This window comes from Bidens hawaiensis, unplaced genomic scaffold (assembly GCF_021521415.1).
Source record: "Bidens hawaiensis isolate Kalapana, Puna unplaced genomic scaffold, B.hawaiensis_p1.1 tig00019588_1, whole genome shotgun sequence".
Classification (NCBI taxonomy): Eukaryota; Viridiplantae; Streptophyta; class Magnoliopsida; order Asterales; family Asteraceae; genus Bidens; species Bidens hawaiensis.
Window position 1 is genome coordinate 185,688 of NW_027492976.1, and position 15,924 is coordinate 201,611.

A 15,924-nucleotide genomic window follows, 5' to 3' on the forward strand; every position below is an offset into this window, starting at 1 on the left:
ATAAACATTATTTATATGACAGTATATATTACTCGCATGCATATATAGTATATAGAGAAAACACCTTAAATTCTTAAAAAAATCTTGTGGGTCGCACTTCAATACGTTCAATGGAAGTGTTCATAAGTGAACTGATATCGATGGTATTACAAACATCTACGAGAACTATTTCAAGCTCAAGCTTTGTTCGTTTATTATTGATTAATTTATTAATGATTTTATCTATACATATACAATTTTATACGTGATTATAAGTATAGTTATGCATAAATATTTTATTATGTAACCAGTGTTTTTTCTTGTTCATCGATAAAAATCGTGCGGTGGTAAAACCCAAGCGTTGATACGGTAAGCCGACACGAATTCTGTCGGTTTCGGGTACGTGTGTTATTGTACCGGAATTAAGACAAAAACAAAACAAAAAATTATAAAAATTGGGGTGGACCAATGGCGTAGCGTGTCGTTCGATAAAACTCGATCATTGGTACAACTCGACCGTTATCGATCCCATGCGTGAGACGGTTGAGTCTGCGTGAATTCGGTCAGTTTTCATCATGTTCGTTACAGTAGCGAAACTAAATGAACAAAAATAAGCATTCGGTCGGTTCTCGTTACGGTACTGAAACTAAAACAAAACGCGGTGAGTCTACGCGAATTCGATCGATTTCCGTCACGTTTAGCACGGTACTGTAACTAAAACAAGTTAATAAAAAAGAACAAAAACAAAATTCACAACAGTATGTTCATTACGCGCCGAAACTAAAAAACAAAAACAAAAACAAAAACAAAAACAAAACAAAAAAATAATATCAATAGGTGTCGTAAAATGGGCCCAATAAGGGCTTTGCGGCACCAAACATGTAAATTGTTATATATAATAATATGTACTTGTTATATTAAGTAAAGTTATTTATTTGTATGAACTTGCCAAACTCGACACATAAAGCTTTATCTCGGGCTCTTCTATTAAACAAACTTATTTTTAAGCTAAAGCTCGTTTAAACACAACCAAAACATAACTATTGTCTCACGGCTACGAAGATATAATAAAATATATATATGAAAGATCAACTGAAAGTAATATAAATACATGCATTAAAGATTAACCGAAATGAAAAGGACTAAGGTTAAAATTTTAAAAACTACAAATTAAATGTACATAGATTTTATTACCTTCGAATTCTGAATACTGCTTGATCTGTTGGTGTTCGCCGGCCGGGACCAATGGTTGGGTTTATCCGGCAACTGTTAATGGTGATGCTTATATAAGGAAGACGACTATTATTAGGGGATTAACAAATGAATTGTAGCCAATAGCTATATGCCACATGGCAGTTACCTATTTTCTACAACGCGGTAAGACGTGAGAGTTGCTAATCTTTGGCCTTTGCAACATACTTTCTTGCAGTTTACTATCAAATTCGTGCGAAACTTTGGAAACATTTTCCTAAACCTTTTTGTTATTATAATTAAATAATTGCAATGATGACAAATAGACTACTTTTAACTTGTAAAATCAAATTTGGGAAAATAAAATAATCTACTAAGTTGAGAACTTGAAGACATCGCAAGGTTAATGGTTCATGTATTTAGAGATTATGAAGCAGGCCATGATCGTCTCGTGCAAAATTACTTCGTTGTTTATCCAGTATTTGGTGATCGATGATGTGCTTAGAAGAAGGTTTTGAATGCGAAGGGAATGTGTGTACAAACTGTTGTTGACATGAAGCGAAACTTTGAATGGTTTCAAACAAGTTGAGATGCTTAATGGAAGAATAAGAGTAAACTGTGGTTTTCGTCTATGTGGTTTGTCTAAATATGCGATTTTAGTCTATTAGTTTCAAATTTGCGATTTTCGTCCCTGTAGTTTCATTTCACTTGCAATTAAACCCGAATTAATTAACCCTGTTAAGTTTGGTCGTTAAACCCATTAGTGTGCCCCTCACATGAGGGGCATTTTTGTCCTTTTTCCCCCAAATAAACCCCAGTCCTAATTCGTAAGCCCATTCACGTGAGGGGTTGGGTTGTATTTGGGAAAAAAGGGACAAAATTTCCCTTCACGTGAGGGGCACGTTGATAGGTTTAACGACCAGACTTAACGGGGTTAATGAATTCGGGGTTTAATTGCAAGTGAAATGAAACCACAGGGACGAAAATTGCAAATTTGAAACTATTGGACTAAAACCGCATATTTGGACAAACCACAAGGACCAAAACTGCAGTTCACTCGAAGAATAATTTTACGTCATTACTTAAGTGCGCATCTACAATACGTCAACTAGAATACAGAAATATTCCTGACGGGTATGATGAGTACTTGAATATGTCTGGAATAGCAGTATGTGAAAGTCAACAATACTTTCATGACGTTATTCAATTGTGCGTTAAATAATATTTTGCATAGACCGACTTCCAAAGGTGTACAGCTTTTTTACTCGGCACACGAAAGCAAACATAGGTTTCATGAAATGCTTGGTTGTATGAATGCTACTGAAGGTAGGGATGAAATAAATAGTACCGGTATCGATACCGAAAATACTAATACTGAATTTAAAGAAATGTGAAATGTGTTGGTTTAATACGATATTGTGTTGATATTTTAATACGTAACCGCTTTGATGTTTTTTTCATGTGTTTTGTTTTTCTAGTCATGTGTTTGTAATTGGCTGGGGTCGTTTTTATGGGTCATTTTGTAATGTTGTCTCGTAGTGTCTAGATTCTTACTAGATGGGTTGCTATTTATAATATCTCGCCAGGGCCGGCTCCGAAGAGTCGAAAAAATTTGGGTCAAAGTCGAAATTTTTTTTGGGTCTTAAGTAAAAGAAACATTTTGTTGGGTTTAAATAATTTAATTTTAAATGAGCTTATTTGATTATGATTTAAGTTGTGTAAAAAATTTTGTATAAAAATAAACTTAAAATTGCCTCAAATAAAACTAGAACCCACAACCATTTGGTTAGATGTCATACCCCTTTACCATTAGACCAAGCTACCAGTTATGTAATTGTGTTGAAACATTGATTATACACGTGTTTTTGATAAAAATACATATAATTTTTTTTGAAAAAAAAAAATTTCGGGCCTGGCGGGGTATCGGGCATGTGGCCGTCGAATACCCTGCCATGCCTCAAAGACAACCCTGAATCTCGCCGTTCAAAAACATAATATTTGAAATTTTCAGTATGTTAAAACCACATAATTTTTTACTATGGAAATTTGACATCAAAAATGGACATTTCAGCCACTGAAATTACTCAAGCCCTAGCTTTCTACTGCACCTTCTTCAAATTGTGTTCTTTATACAAACTAATATCCTGATGATGACCTAATTAAACATATAAATTAAGGTGGCAATAGATATGTTTAGGTTATCTTAAGCTAGTTTACTTAGTTTGAAGTCATTATTGAAATCAAATTCATTACCGGCCAGTTAAATTATCCAAATCATATCATGGATATTGTGGACTTCATAATAAGTTTATAAGAGATGGGAAAAGATCCGATACAATAATACATTAACGTACAATAGGTACGTGAATCCATTTTTCACGAAATCGATCCATGAAATCACATCCAAAAATCTCAGAATCGTCAATACATATCCAATTAATCATTGGTTCACCGAAAAAAACAGTTTTGGATGGTTAATCGATCAATTTTTCACTTTTTTTCATGAAAACCGTTTTTGAGTGTTTTTTGAGCGTTTTAGGTTTTTAGCTGAGCGTTTTAGGGTTTGGTTGAGCGTTTTGAGCGTTTAGTACTTTTGCCTTTAAACGTCTCGCGTACCTATCGTACGTTAAGGCATTAGCGTACAGTATCTCTACCCTATAAGAGACAACAGTCTTGTAAATATTCAAGGAGCTCAACATATTAAATATTAAACATACTGTTAATCAAATATAATGAATCAAAATAGAAACCTTCCAAAACTCTACATATTCCAATCGGTACCACATAGTAAAATACCGAAAAATTGTATTTTTGACTTAACAAGTAGTCGATTCATTTCCTTTCAATGATGAAAACATAAGCTGCTGACTATCAGCCTTATTAGACATTTCTAAATATTATTAGCTTGATATTAGACTAGGAATTATCTAATTAGTATAAAAGAGAACTTTGGTGTCGCAAAGTGACTTACTTTTGTTTTTATATATATAGTAATGGTTTTGTTAATTTGCAAATGTAAGGGTGTTGGTGGGATGGTGATGTTGGTAAGGTAAAGTATTTGAATAGTATGCTACCAGGATTCGAATCCCTTGTGGTGTAAAATGATGGTTACTTTTTTAATTGTGTTCTTTTATGTTTTTGGTTGGTAGAATGGTTTGTCATCTAGCGAATGACGGTTCCTTTGTTATTTATAATTTTGTGTATCGTAGAATGGTTCTTTGAACATTAACTTTGGTGTAGACCGGATAGTTTTGTTGTTAAGTGAAACCGACCGAATTTGCGTAAAATCATCGCATTTTGTTTTAGTATCGGTACAATAACGAAACTGACCGGATACCAATTTTATTGTTATCTTTTTAGTTCCGGTATCGTAACGAACGTGACGAAGACCGACCAAATTTGTGGACTCGTTGCCTTAACGCCCGGGATCGACAAAACTCGGGTTTTACCAAAGCCAAAGCTTTACTGACCGATGACAACCCATTGGTCCACCTCAGTTTTTAAATTGTTATTAGTTTTATTTCCGATGACATAACGCACATAACCAAAACTAACCGAATTCGTGTCGACTTACCGCCTCAAAGCCGAGACCTAAAATGCTTGGGTTTTACCAACGTTCGAATACGTTTTCAAACAATACAAATATGCCCTGATCATCATGATCATCAATTGCATCATGCATCTGACCAAGTAATATCAGCTTCACCCCAATCACTTTTAGACACCCCTAGCGCCTCCCAAACCGCACGAGATGCATCCACAATATCATCACCACACCCACTACACTCGTCCACGACCATAGCCCGTGCACTTGCGTCTTTGTAATATATATCAATATAGTCAAAACACCTTTGCCCGTGATTGTACCACCTACTGGATAATGCCACAAGAAGGTTGTTATTTGAATGGTACTTTCCATCACACTCGGATGGCCCTCCGCCATCTCCACCCTTCTCAAAGCTGTTCAATGTCATAACGGCGTTTGCATTCCCAGATGTAAAGAGTGAGCGTTTGTGTGTGTTTTTGCCTCTCAAATTTTTACCAAGCTTAGATCGAGCCTCTATACATGAGACGAGTAAGGTGACCATAATTAGAAGAAAAACAACTTTGGATGTCTTCATTTTGCCTTATGCTATATATGTTTATAAAATTTAGATGATGGATGTGGAGAATTGAGTTAGAGGGACTTCAATATATAATGAGGGATAAGTGTTCTTGTCTCCAGCATTGTTGATTTTGTACAAGAAATACATACAAGGCAAAAGCCGAGTGCATATACAACTATACAAGAAAACTACAAAGCTTGCTAGGTTAACTTGACCGTTTATTGAGACAAAAATCCAAAGATATTGTATATGAGGCGAATGAAAAAAAAAAAAACTCAAACAAGGTTTGCATTACCATCAAATCCTGAAAAATTTGGAAGAAAAGACAAAAGTTCTTGACCTTTTCACCAGGTTGTTTAGAAAAGGCAAATTAACAAAAAGACTAAAACTTATAATTAAGCATAATATTATTGTATAGCTAGCTAGCTAAGCGTCAATGATCAACCTGGCTGCAGGCATGGCTCAAGTTATGTTCATGAGAAATAAGGCATGATCGATCGAGATTCGAGGGCTGACTATATTACGCCTTAATGGATCATTATGGGCTTTATAAGGTTAGGTTACGTGTTAATCAGAGAGTTATTGTAGTGATGTACAATAGATCACGTTAAGCAATAGTAGATACATTCACATCTTAATGGATCATTTTGAGCCTTATTACTCTAAATGGACCATGATGAAGGACCATATATATATATGCCATGCCATCAACATCCTAAGGGAATAGACCATTCAATCTAATATATTCATTCCGTTTACTCATCGATAGATTAAACATACTACTTGTACTGTTTTTTTAACGTCTGAGAGTAGTCACTAAGAAACCACCCTTCTTTATGTGGCAGGGAGATTCTACCATATGTTATCGGAGCTAAAGAAGATCATGTAACGTCATCGAAGAATTTCTTGAGCCTACAATTAAGTTGTATGAAATAATAAAATCTTACCTTACGGATGATAAATGGCTCAATAATATTGTAAAAATCATTTATCGGATAGTAATTCAGGAAATTAATACGTATGAGATGTTATCTTTTTATTTGTTGTATATAAAAATAACAAGTAATTGTACCCGCGTGTTGCCGCGGGCCAAGTTGATGCCATGTTTTGTGTGCATTAGTAATGTTCATAAGATCGTTTGCGTAAATAATCCTAGGCCAAGTAAAAACCAAATGACGAAAATTGAAATAACAACTAAACGAAAACTTGCTTGCAGATTCCAATTTCAAATGCCAGCCCGTTTCCTTTCCTGCTTTTGATTAAGAATTTCATACACGTTTGTGAGAGAAATGGATTAAGAATCAAACAGAGTAGTGCTTATCAATTCTTAACTTTATCAGTTAACAATATGTACAATCTACACTAAACAACCACACTTCAAACGTAATTCAAAAACGGGCCTAATTTGTAACTTTTTTGCAACACACAAAATAAACAAATACAACAGCCCCTTCAGGTTATTCCTCACACAACAAAAATATAAGAGGAGTTAACTGGTATAGTGATAAGATAAGGGGCTGTTCTATTTGTTTCAACAATTGAATCTTCATTGTCGCTACAAATATATAAAAACAATTGATCAATTTGAAGAGGCTTAGATCCCCGAAAACAGAGGTTGCATTTACTTGGATCACCATGACCTAGAATAGCAACAATTGACATTGAAAATGCACGGCATACAATTACATTAAGGATCAAAAAATTGAACAGTGCATTTGTTAAGAGCTATCGAGTTACAATCACAGTCCACCGCCACCATAGACAGTCGGAAAGTTGCGATATGCAATAGTCTAATACCTATGATCGAACATACCTGGAACGGTTTGGTAGGCTACCACAGTCCATAGTCAGACGACAATCCTTTTTTGGAGTGAAGACCTAGCAATAATAACGCTGTAACTCAACAACCAAATCAATTAAATCCTAATTTAAAGACAAAACACAACAATTACCAAAATCAAATATTCTTCGACTGAAATACGGTATGTACCTTCTCGATTGTTCCAAAGAACGACCTCTTCGTGCAGATTCGAGCCTTTGCTCCTGGCCTTAGCAAAAGAAAAGGTAATTGTTATCAAGGTTATAAAAAAATCATAATATATATATTGTTTACTTCCGACACATGAAATTTGGAAATTGAAGGGTCCGTAAACCATAGTAAAGAGTTGCGCCATCGCCACAGAAGATCCCGCAACATAACGATTTTTCCGAAGCCTCCAAGTTACAGTCTCTGTCCGCATCCGCCATAAACGGCCGGAAAACCCCCCAACAACATAAAACTTGTGATAAGCGACCGAGTACCCACACGTTGTTGCGGGCCAAGTTGGTATCATGTGTTGTTTTCTTTGTTACATATGTTCATGTGTTCGTTCACCCTAACTTGCGAAGAGTCACCCTAGCTTTCCAATCAAGCCAATCAGCAAAAAGTCTTTTAACTCTAATAGCCAGAATGTTTTTCAAACAATGCACTGATGACCTTAACAAAACCGTGTCCAGCAATATAACAACCACAAACCATGCTAACAAAACAATCATAACCCCGACTACTACTACTACTACTACTACTAATGTTATTTTTACAATAACCGACAAATAATTGTTGACCGCATGGCTTTTCACCATTAGCAATAAAAAAGTGGGTCAGGTTCACCTGCATCGAAGCTCCATATGTGCACTCCAACATATTGTAAGAGTGCACGGCTCATTCCCATCAATATTAGTCACGCTTCGTTATGTGGTTGTAGTCCGTTTCAGGTTTGCAATGGTGATATATTGTCACCAGGGAATGCCATGTAGTCTTCATCGCCTGCAAATACACATCGTGTGGTTCAAATGCAATCCTAGGCATTAATTAGATTTAAACAAATGCAACCCGCACACGAAACGGAATTTTGGGTCCGCAAGTTTAACCTTTTTAATAAATAGGTCTGTGTCATGGTTGACTCGTTAAAAAACATGTAGTGTAGGATTAAACTGTTTAAAAACGGGTCATGATAGGATTGACCGTTAGTTAACCTGTGTTTATCTCTTTACATGTTTTTTTTTTTACTTTCCAAAGTTCTTGCACATATTTTTGCCTAAAATAGAAATACAAGTTTTGATAAAAAAGAAATTCTCATTTAATTATAAATAATTAAAAATATAGGGTAATTTATCTAGGGTGTAAATGAAAAGTTTAGATAGGGGTTAAGCTGTTCGTGTTCGGGTTGACCCAAAGATATGTATATCTAAGTTAACGTTGAAATATTTTTATGCTAATAAAGTTCGGGTTCCATAAGTCAACCCGCCGACATGTAACATGCCTTTCGGTCAACCTGCAGCCAACCCGACTCGATTAACACCCCTACATTAAATCCAAATCATCAATAAGAACCTTTGCAAACATAAATCAAAAATATCATTGTACAATTCATGTAGATCTAGATAACTCTCATATGCTTCCTGCAAAGAAACAACAAAAATATTGTTGTTTATTAGCAACAGTCACCTCAACAGTAAATATAAAATTAATAATCATCAAAGTATGATGCAATATTGTCCAGTGATATGAAATTATTAATAGTGATAACAAAAACAGAGAAAAGAAACATAATTGAATGATATTGCAGTTCAACGTGGCAATAAGGCTTACAGTGCAACAAATTGAATGGAATTGACACCCATACCAGCAATAACGACCAACGGTCCACTGTGTGTAGCGGACGGCAATTTCGTCTGGCGTGACGGAAGAGGAAGTAGCCGAAGATAAAGGGATGGAGATGGAAGCGTGGTGGCAAATTACGTGAAAAGGCGGTGGAGATTTGATAAGCGACAGACAAAAGCACCGCCATCGCTCTCTACCATACACGTACACCTAAAGGAGAAATACGTGTTCAAATTATGTTGAATATAGAGGTTGTAACAGCTGCAGAAAAACTTGTAATTATTTTAATTATATATAATATAATATAATGATATCAAAGAATTCAGTTTGGTTGCAATCTTGTGTTAAAGATCTTGTTGTATTCGGGTTAAATATAAACATCCATTTTTTTTAATAGCTCCTAATTTATCCTTATAACTTATAAGCCACCTGCATCTTGTATAATTTGAATCTTAGACCTCTAAAATAGACAGAAAACATGTTACCACCCAGATATCCCTTTAGAGTAATTATTATTATTATTATTATTATTATTATTATAGAAAGGATATTCGAGAAGCTTCTTGTCTGACACAACTACTACATAGGACTTGAGTTGAGTAACATGGTTGGATTTGTCGTTACCAGAGAAAATTCTCCTCCTTTTCCAACTTTATTAAATTTTCGTACTGTTTGAACATGTATTCTAATTATTTGGCTGTTTCACTGTACCTTAAACGGCTAAACCATTTTTTTTAATTGGAAAATATACTTTAGTTGCAATAAGCAAATTATTTTATATGTAAATTCAACGAGGTAATACCCGCTGCAACGCAACGTCACAACAACGCAGACTTGGCCGGTATCGATTAAGTTCGCTACGACACCAACACTAAATCAACCGGTTAAATATGTAAACGTCCAAAACGGTAATGTCAAATCCACAACCTATGATCAAATTGACACTAATTTTGTTGGTCTTGGTTAGGTTTGTTATGTTACAGGCACTAAAACCAAAAGCAAGTTAGTACACCGACATAACAGTGGTAACACTCATGTAGCTTATGATACAAAAAAAATGTATAATATATTTAAAATGATGTTTATTTGATGGATAAAACAAGGGTGTTAATAAAACTAGGACATTGCGGAAGCAAGTCGACGTGAATTTGGCTGATATCGGAAATGTTCGTTATGATACTGAGAATAAATACAAATAAAAAATTCGTCAAACAAAAATACTTATAAAAAAAAAACACATATAATAATCAAAAATATAAAACTTAATAAAAGAAGCAAATACAAATGTACAATACTAAAAAAAAATGAAATTCGTGCTCCAGCTAATTAGAAAGAAGAAAGTAGCATAAAGTTTCCGCTTCATATAAGCCTCGAACCTAGCTTGCTAGCTGCATTTGCAGCGGTTTAGTGCGGACCACATGGTCATCATGTATTTGTAAATATTGTTGTTAATACTTTACTGAATCAGTTTATATCTTCCAAAGATCATATTCATGCTACGAGTATATTCTAGGAGCTTGGAGTAAAAACACTCCAAGGATGGTGAATATTAATTCTAGGAGCTTGGCTTCTTCTTTTAGATCGTATTCATATGGGATAGAACCTAAGTGATAAATATTAGGATACTAGTTTTAAAGCCTATGTAGCACACGGAATGATCCAAATAATTATGTTACAAATAAGGCAATACATAATATATATAGAAAAATATATTACATCTATGCTTGTATCATTATATATAAATTGATTTTATTTATATCACAAAATGAATGTTTCAAAAATAAGAAAAATGAACTTAATTAAAAAATAATGCAAGTGCAAAAACATACTAAAGAACACTCAATCCATTGAAAATTTATTCTCAGTATCATATATGTATAATTGAAATAAATTTAGTTATGAATCAATTTTGGTGAATACTTTTCATATAATAATAGTTTTGAGCGAAATCACAAATTTTTTTTTGATAATTTTGAGAGGTTTATTGACTTTGCCAATTGACAAAATAATAACATGTTAACCCATTCAATTTTGTGAATGTTTTGCTTCACTTGAACATAATTTTGTACGTCATGTTTCACATAAAACATTCTGATCACTATTCAAGGAAAAGTCAATGTTGACACAATTTTTTCTAATTTGATAAAAGTTAGAAGCATTGATAGGCCTTGAGGTGGCATATCGGAAGTGCTTATCATTTTTTCTTAAATTTTAATAGTCAAGGGAAAAATACCCAACGTGCAAAATCCCGAATCTTGACTATTTCCAAAAATGTCCTTAAAAATAAATTCGAACCCCAATCACATTTAAAATTCTAACTTTCATTTGTTTTACATTTTCAAGTCAAAACTCTGAACACATAACAAATTTAACAATAAATCTATTTGCATTCTCGAAATTTTAAAAATATTCAGTTACTCCTTTTTACCCGTAACAAATTTGAGCCAAATGTAGTTTATACCAAACGATCTATTAATCAACTTTTAACCCGCAACAATCAAACTTAAGTTCCACAAAAAACCCGCAGCAATCCTTGATAAAAAAACACAATAAACTAAATATGATAAACTTTAATATATTTGAAAGTGTTGGTATATACTCTCTTTACAATTTAACACATATATGTATAGTTTACTAAATTAATCGAAAAAATAAACAGATAAATTTAAATCATATATTTATACTTTATAAAATTATATGACAATGTAAAAAAAACAACAGATAAATTGATTTATTTATAAAAAATGGATCAACTTTTAAGTATATATTTATAATTTAATAATTAAAAAAATTATTTCGTAAATTGAAAGCATATTAGTGTTTTTTATTTACAATCTTCAACAATATACATAGTGTAATATGTTAATGATAACATTTAAAATTATATTTTTTTCAATATTTAACGATTTGTTGTTGATTTTTTGATTTCACAAAGTATGTTGTGAAATATATTTTAACAATGAGTAGTGGTATAGTATGTAAATATTTATTATTTTAAAAGTGTATAGATATAATATAAATAAAGTTTAAAGAAAAATAAATAATTTAATCGTGTTATAGATATAATATAAATATAATGTAAAAGGAAAGTGAATAATTATTAATATATAACATATATTAGTTTTGGAGGGAAAACAATTGTGAGGATTAACCACAAACTGACACGTATCTACATTATTTTACTTTATTAGAATAGGCAGATTTCTTCGATCTTCATGTGTCTGATTTGTTTTTATTCGATTGAGACTACTGCTCACATTTGCGTGGAGTGTTATAACGTCTTCTAAAACTTGCGATGCTATTTCTTGATGGTTAGATGGGAAAATTTCCAACTTCTAATGACATGGGGATCCTGATTAACTGGATGAATTCGGCTAGAAGTAAGCACGGGTAAAAAGGAGATCGAGGCTACTATTTTTCCGGCATTGTGGGTTCCCTGAAGAGCTCAGAATGGAGTTGTTTTTGGAAAGTCATCCCACAAGATTGATTTTCCGGCATTGTAAGGTTATATTATGTTAGTTGGGTCTAGTGACGTAATATTCCGTTCCTTATCACGTAACTTTTTTTTCTGTATTAGTTAGTCAATTCCGGGACTCTATAAAATTTTGCCATTTTAGAAAATAGTATATTTCATATAATAACTTGGGTTGTGTTTTTTCTTAAATAAGTCAAAAAAGTTGGTTAAAAGATAGTTAATTACACATTCATTAATCATTCATCTATAAATTAAAGAGGACAAGTCGTTCTATCCAAATATCTTTTATAATTCAAATTCATTTTGATATGTTATTTAATGGGTTTTAATCCGTTCAACACGTCCATCTAAGCCCCTTAAAAAGTATATATGCATAATGCATTGCACCCGTGTTTTGTATAGATGTAAAAAGGGTTGTTCAAAAAAGCTCTCAACTCAAATCTCTTGATTAACTCAAATTTTAATTTTACATATAACCATATATTTTGTAGTTTATTTATCTTTTTCCTTTTGTTTTGTATACATCAATATGTGTAAAAATTAAAAGAGTAAACTCTGTTTTTCGTCCTTGTTTTTTTTATCTAAATATGCGGTTTTAGTGTAGTAGTTTCAAATTTGAGATTTTCGTCCATGTGGTTTCATTTCACTTGCAATTAAACCCGAATTTATTAACTCCGTTAAGTCTGGTGTTTAACCCATCAGCCTACCGTTCACGTGAGGGGCAATTTGGTGCTTTTTTTCTTCCTCAAACACACCACAACCACTCACGTGATGGGGACTTGCGAATTACGACTGTGGTTTATTTGGGAGAAAAAGGATAAAAATGCCCCTCACGTGAAGGGCACGCTGATGGGTTTAACGACCAGACTTAACGAGGTTAATGAATTCATGTTTAATTGCAAGTAAAATGAAACCACAGTGATGAAAATCTTAAAATTTAATCTATTTGACTAAAACCGTAAATTTGGACAAACCACAGAAACGAAAACTGCAGTTAACTCAAATTAAAATTTAAACTATTTTTAATAAAAAGCTCGCTTGTAATTGCCATTGGCTAGCTCTAGTTAGTTTGCAAACTAAGCCTGACCCAACATGGTTCGGCTTTGCCCAGTTCGGTTTGTCTACAACCATATATATTATGTGACTGACCAATCAAGTGAATGACGAATATTGGTGGAAGGAGTTGAGACCGTCGGTGAAGGAAGAACCCTCCCCTACGTTGAGTTGTTTTGCAAACGACTTGGTGAGATGGAAGAGTATGTAATCAACAGATCAAGTATGCTTCATCATTCACATTGGAACCAAATGAGCTCAATTTGTTTGAAAGTTTTGTCAACCAAATCTATGTACGGATGTTTTTTTTATTGAACTTAAAAACGTGTGCATGCAACTACGTACGTACGTATTATTGTAATATTCATAGATGAATTGTAATTGTACACCACTGTTTTTGTGTACGTGTTTTGTTTTGTAATGTTTTTTTAACTATATTATGTAATATAATTTAATTATGTACGTACAAAGTAAAAATATTGGTGTACACCGACTCTTTAAAATAAACAAATCACAAAGAAATCCATTACGATTTCAATAAACATATCAACGATTATTATTGAGGTTCAATACAAAAAAAATCAACATATATAATACATATAGGCCCTGTGGGAACAATAAAAAAGGATACAATCATCATGCAAACACTTACACATCATGCAACAATAATTTAAAATTTTTAAATAGATTATGATCAACTCATCACTTAAAGAACGTGCGAGATTAACCTTAACCACGGTGATAATTTTCGTAACCATATAACCCTGGAGGGCACCAATAAGTCGGATATGGAGGCATGTGAATTGGTGGAGCGGATGGCTTAATCATATAAGTTCCTGGTGACGATGGTGGTGACGGTGATGGTGATTGTGACTGATCTGATTGGTCGATTTCTTGTGACACGTTAATATTCTTGTTAGGAAATGGACCGATTTTGAGAGCGTATTCTATAACTTGAGGGTGCTTAGTAGTTAAGATTGTAACTTTTCCGTTACTAGGATCGGTTGCTAACAATCTGACATCACCAACTTTATCGAGTGTCTTCCTCAAATTTTTTATGCAACCTTTACAGTTACAAAACTGTTCGATTTCTAGAGTTAATGTCATTGGAGTGGTCATATTGGCGTCTGCTGAAAATGTTAAAAACAAGAAGTTAAATATATGTGTTTATATACATGAATAAAAAATTCTAAATGCATGCAAGTAAAATATTGACAAGTTAATATCAAAAGTATATATTTAATCCTTACAACTTTATGCGTGAACCGTTGGTTAGTTTTTACCTGAAAAAGAAGTTGTACTAAGGAAGGAATTGAATGCGAAGTGATAAGAATAAAAAATGGTTGTATATATATAGGGAAATAAAAGTGGATGGGTCGGTGGCCTTACCCAAATGTCATGAAGGTACGTCACATATATATAAACCCAATTTGGTTTCTACAACGTGTGGGAAGGGGTGAGCTTATTGTCTGATTTAGGGCTCCGGAATGAGGTCAAGTGTGGTGACCTGAGGCGGACCTGATCTTGTGGTACGGGATTGGTTGTACCATGCGAAAGTTTTTAGTTCTATTTTAGTGTAAAAATTATGACCGACCTGTATGAGTATATAACGATAGTTAACCGAGAAAATTTTCAACAATTGTGACAATTTCACAGCTCCATCACTAGTGGTGACCTATATTTTTTTTTTGTTCTATATTATGGAAAGTTGATTGTGTAGGGTTGGTTTCAACCTCAAACTAGGAGCTATTTTAGTTTTGTAATCGAATGTCATGCTGGTACTTCTCTAATATCGATTTACATGGTATTTTATAATAACAAGATTGAGAATTAGAGTTCAGCATAGAACCTAAAATATTAGTTCTCGTCAGATTTACCGAGATTTTTGTTTAGAAGTTGTTAAAAGGTTGTTAAGTGAGATCTACATGTTGGTGTTAAGCAAATAATTATTACTAAATGTATAAATAAAGGGAAAATGACAAAAATGCTCATTTGATCGGTCAAAAGTTAAAAGTAAACAAAATTTAATGTCCATACTCAATTTAGTTGAAATGTACAATATTCTAAACTGTGTAATAAACTCTGTCCAATAGTTCTTTCCAAAAAAATCTTCGGAGCCGATGGGATCTTTTAGGCGTCCGACTAGATTTAGTTGGCGTCCAACGACATTTTTCTTGTCTTCGACGAAAGTTTTAATGACATGTGACAGAATGCTTGTAGGTTAAAAATAGTGTGTTGGACGACAAATTGATGTTGAACTTTATATAAAAAAGCTAGTTAAATAGACATTTTATTAAATGTTTACTTTGATCGGGTTTCTCATTTAAAAGGGGGTGACGACACAGTTTGTTGCCCGCTTATCTACCTCTCTATTGTAATTTGATTCTTTTCTTTAATATTAATTTTATCTTAATAAAAATATAAAAAAAATCATACATCCTTCTCCTGAAATTGACACAATCTGGTTTGAGTACAAC

At 33.4% G+C, this 15,924-nt stretch overlaps 1 protein-coding gene across 1 annotated transcript; it reads right to left on the minus strand.

The window, feature by feature from the left end:
* Positions 1-4,844: 4,844 nt before the first annotated feature.
* On the minus strand, positions 4,845-5,258 carry LOC143558699 (putative ripening-related protein 2). The gene has a single exon (XM_077047482.1). The coding sequence runs from the start codon at positions 5,256-5,258 to the stop codon at positions 4,845-4,847; it is 414 nt and encodes a 137-aa protein (XP_076903597.1).
* Between the last annotated feature and the right edge of the window lie 10,666 nt (positions 5,259-15,924).

Coding starts and splice junctions, on each gene's coding strand:
- LOC143558699 (XM_077047482.1), bottom strand. CDS start 5,258: ATGGTCACCTTACTCGTCTCATGTATAGAGGCTCGATCTAAGCTTGGT.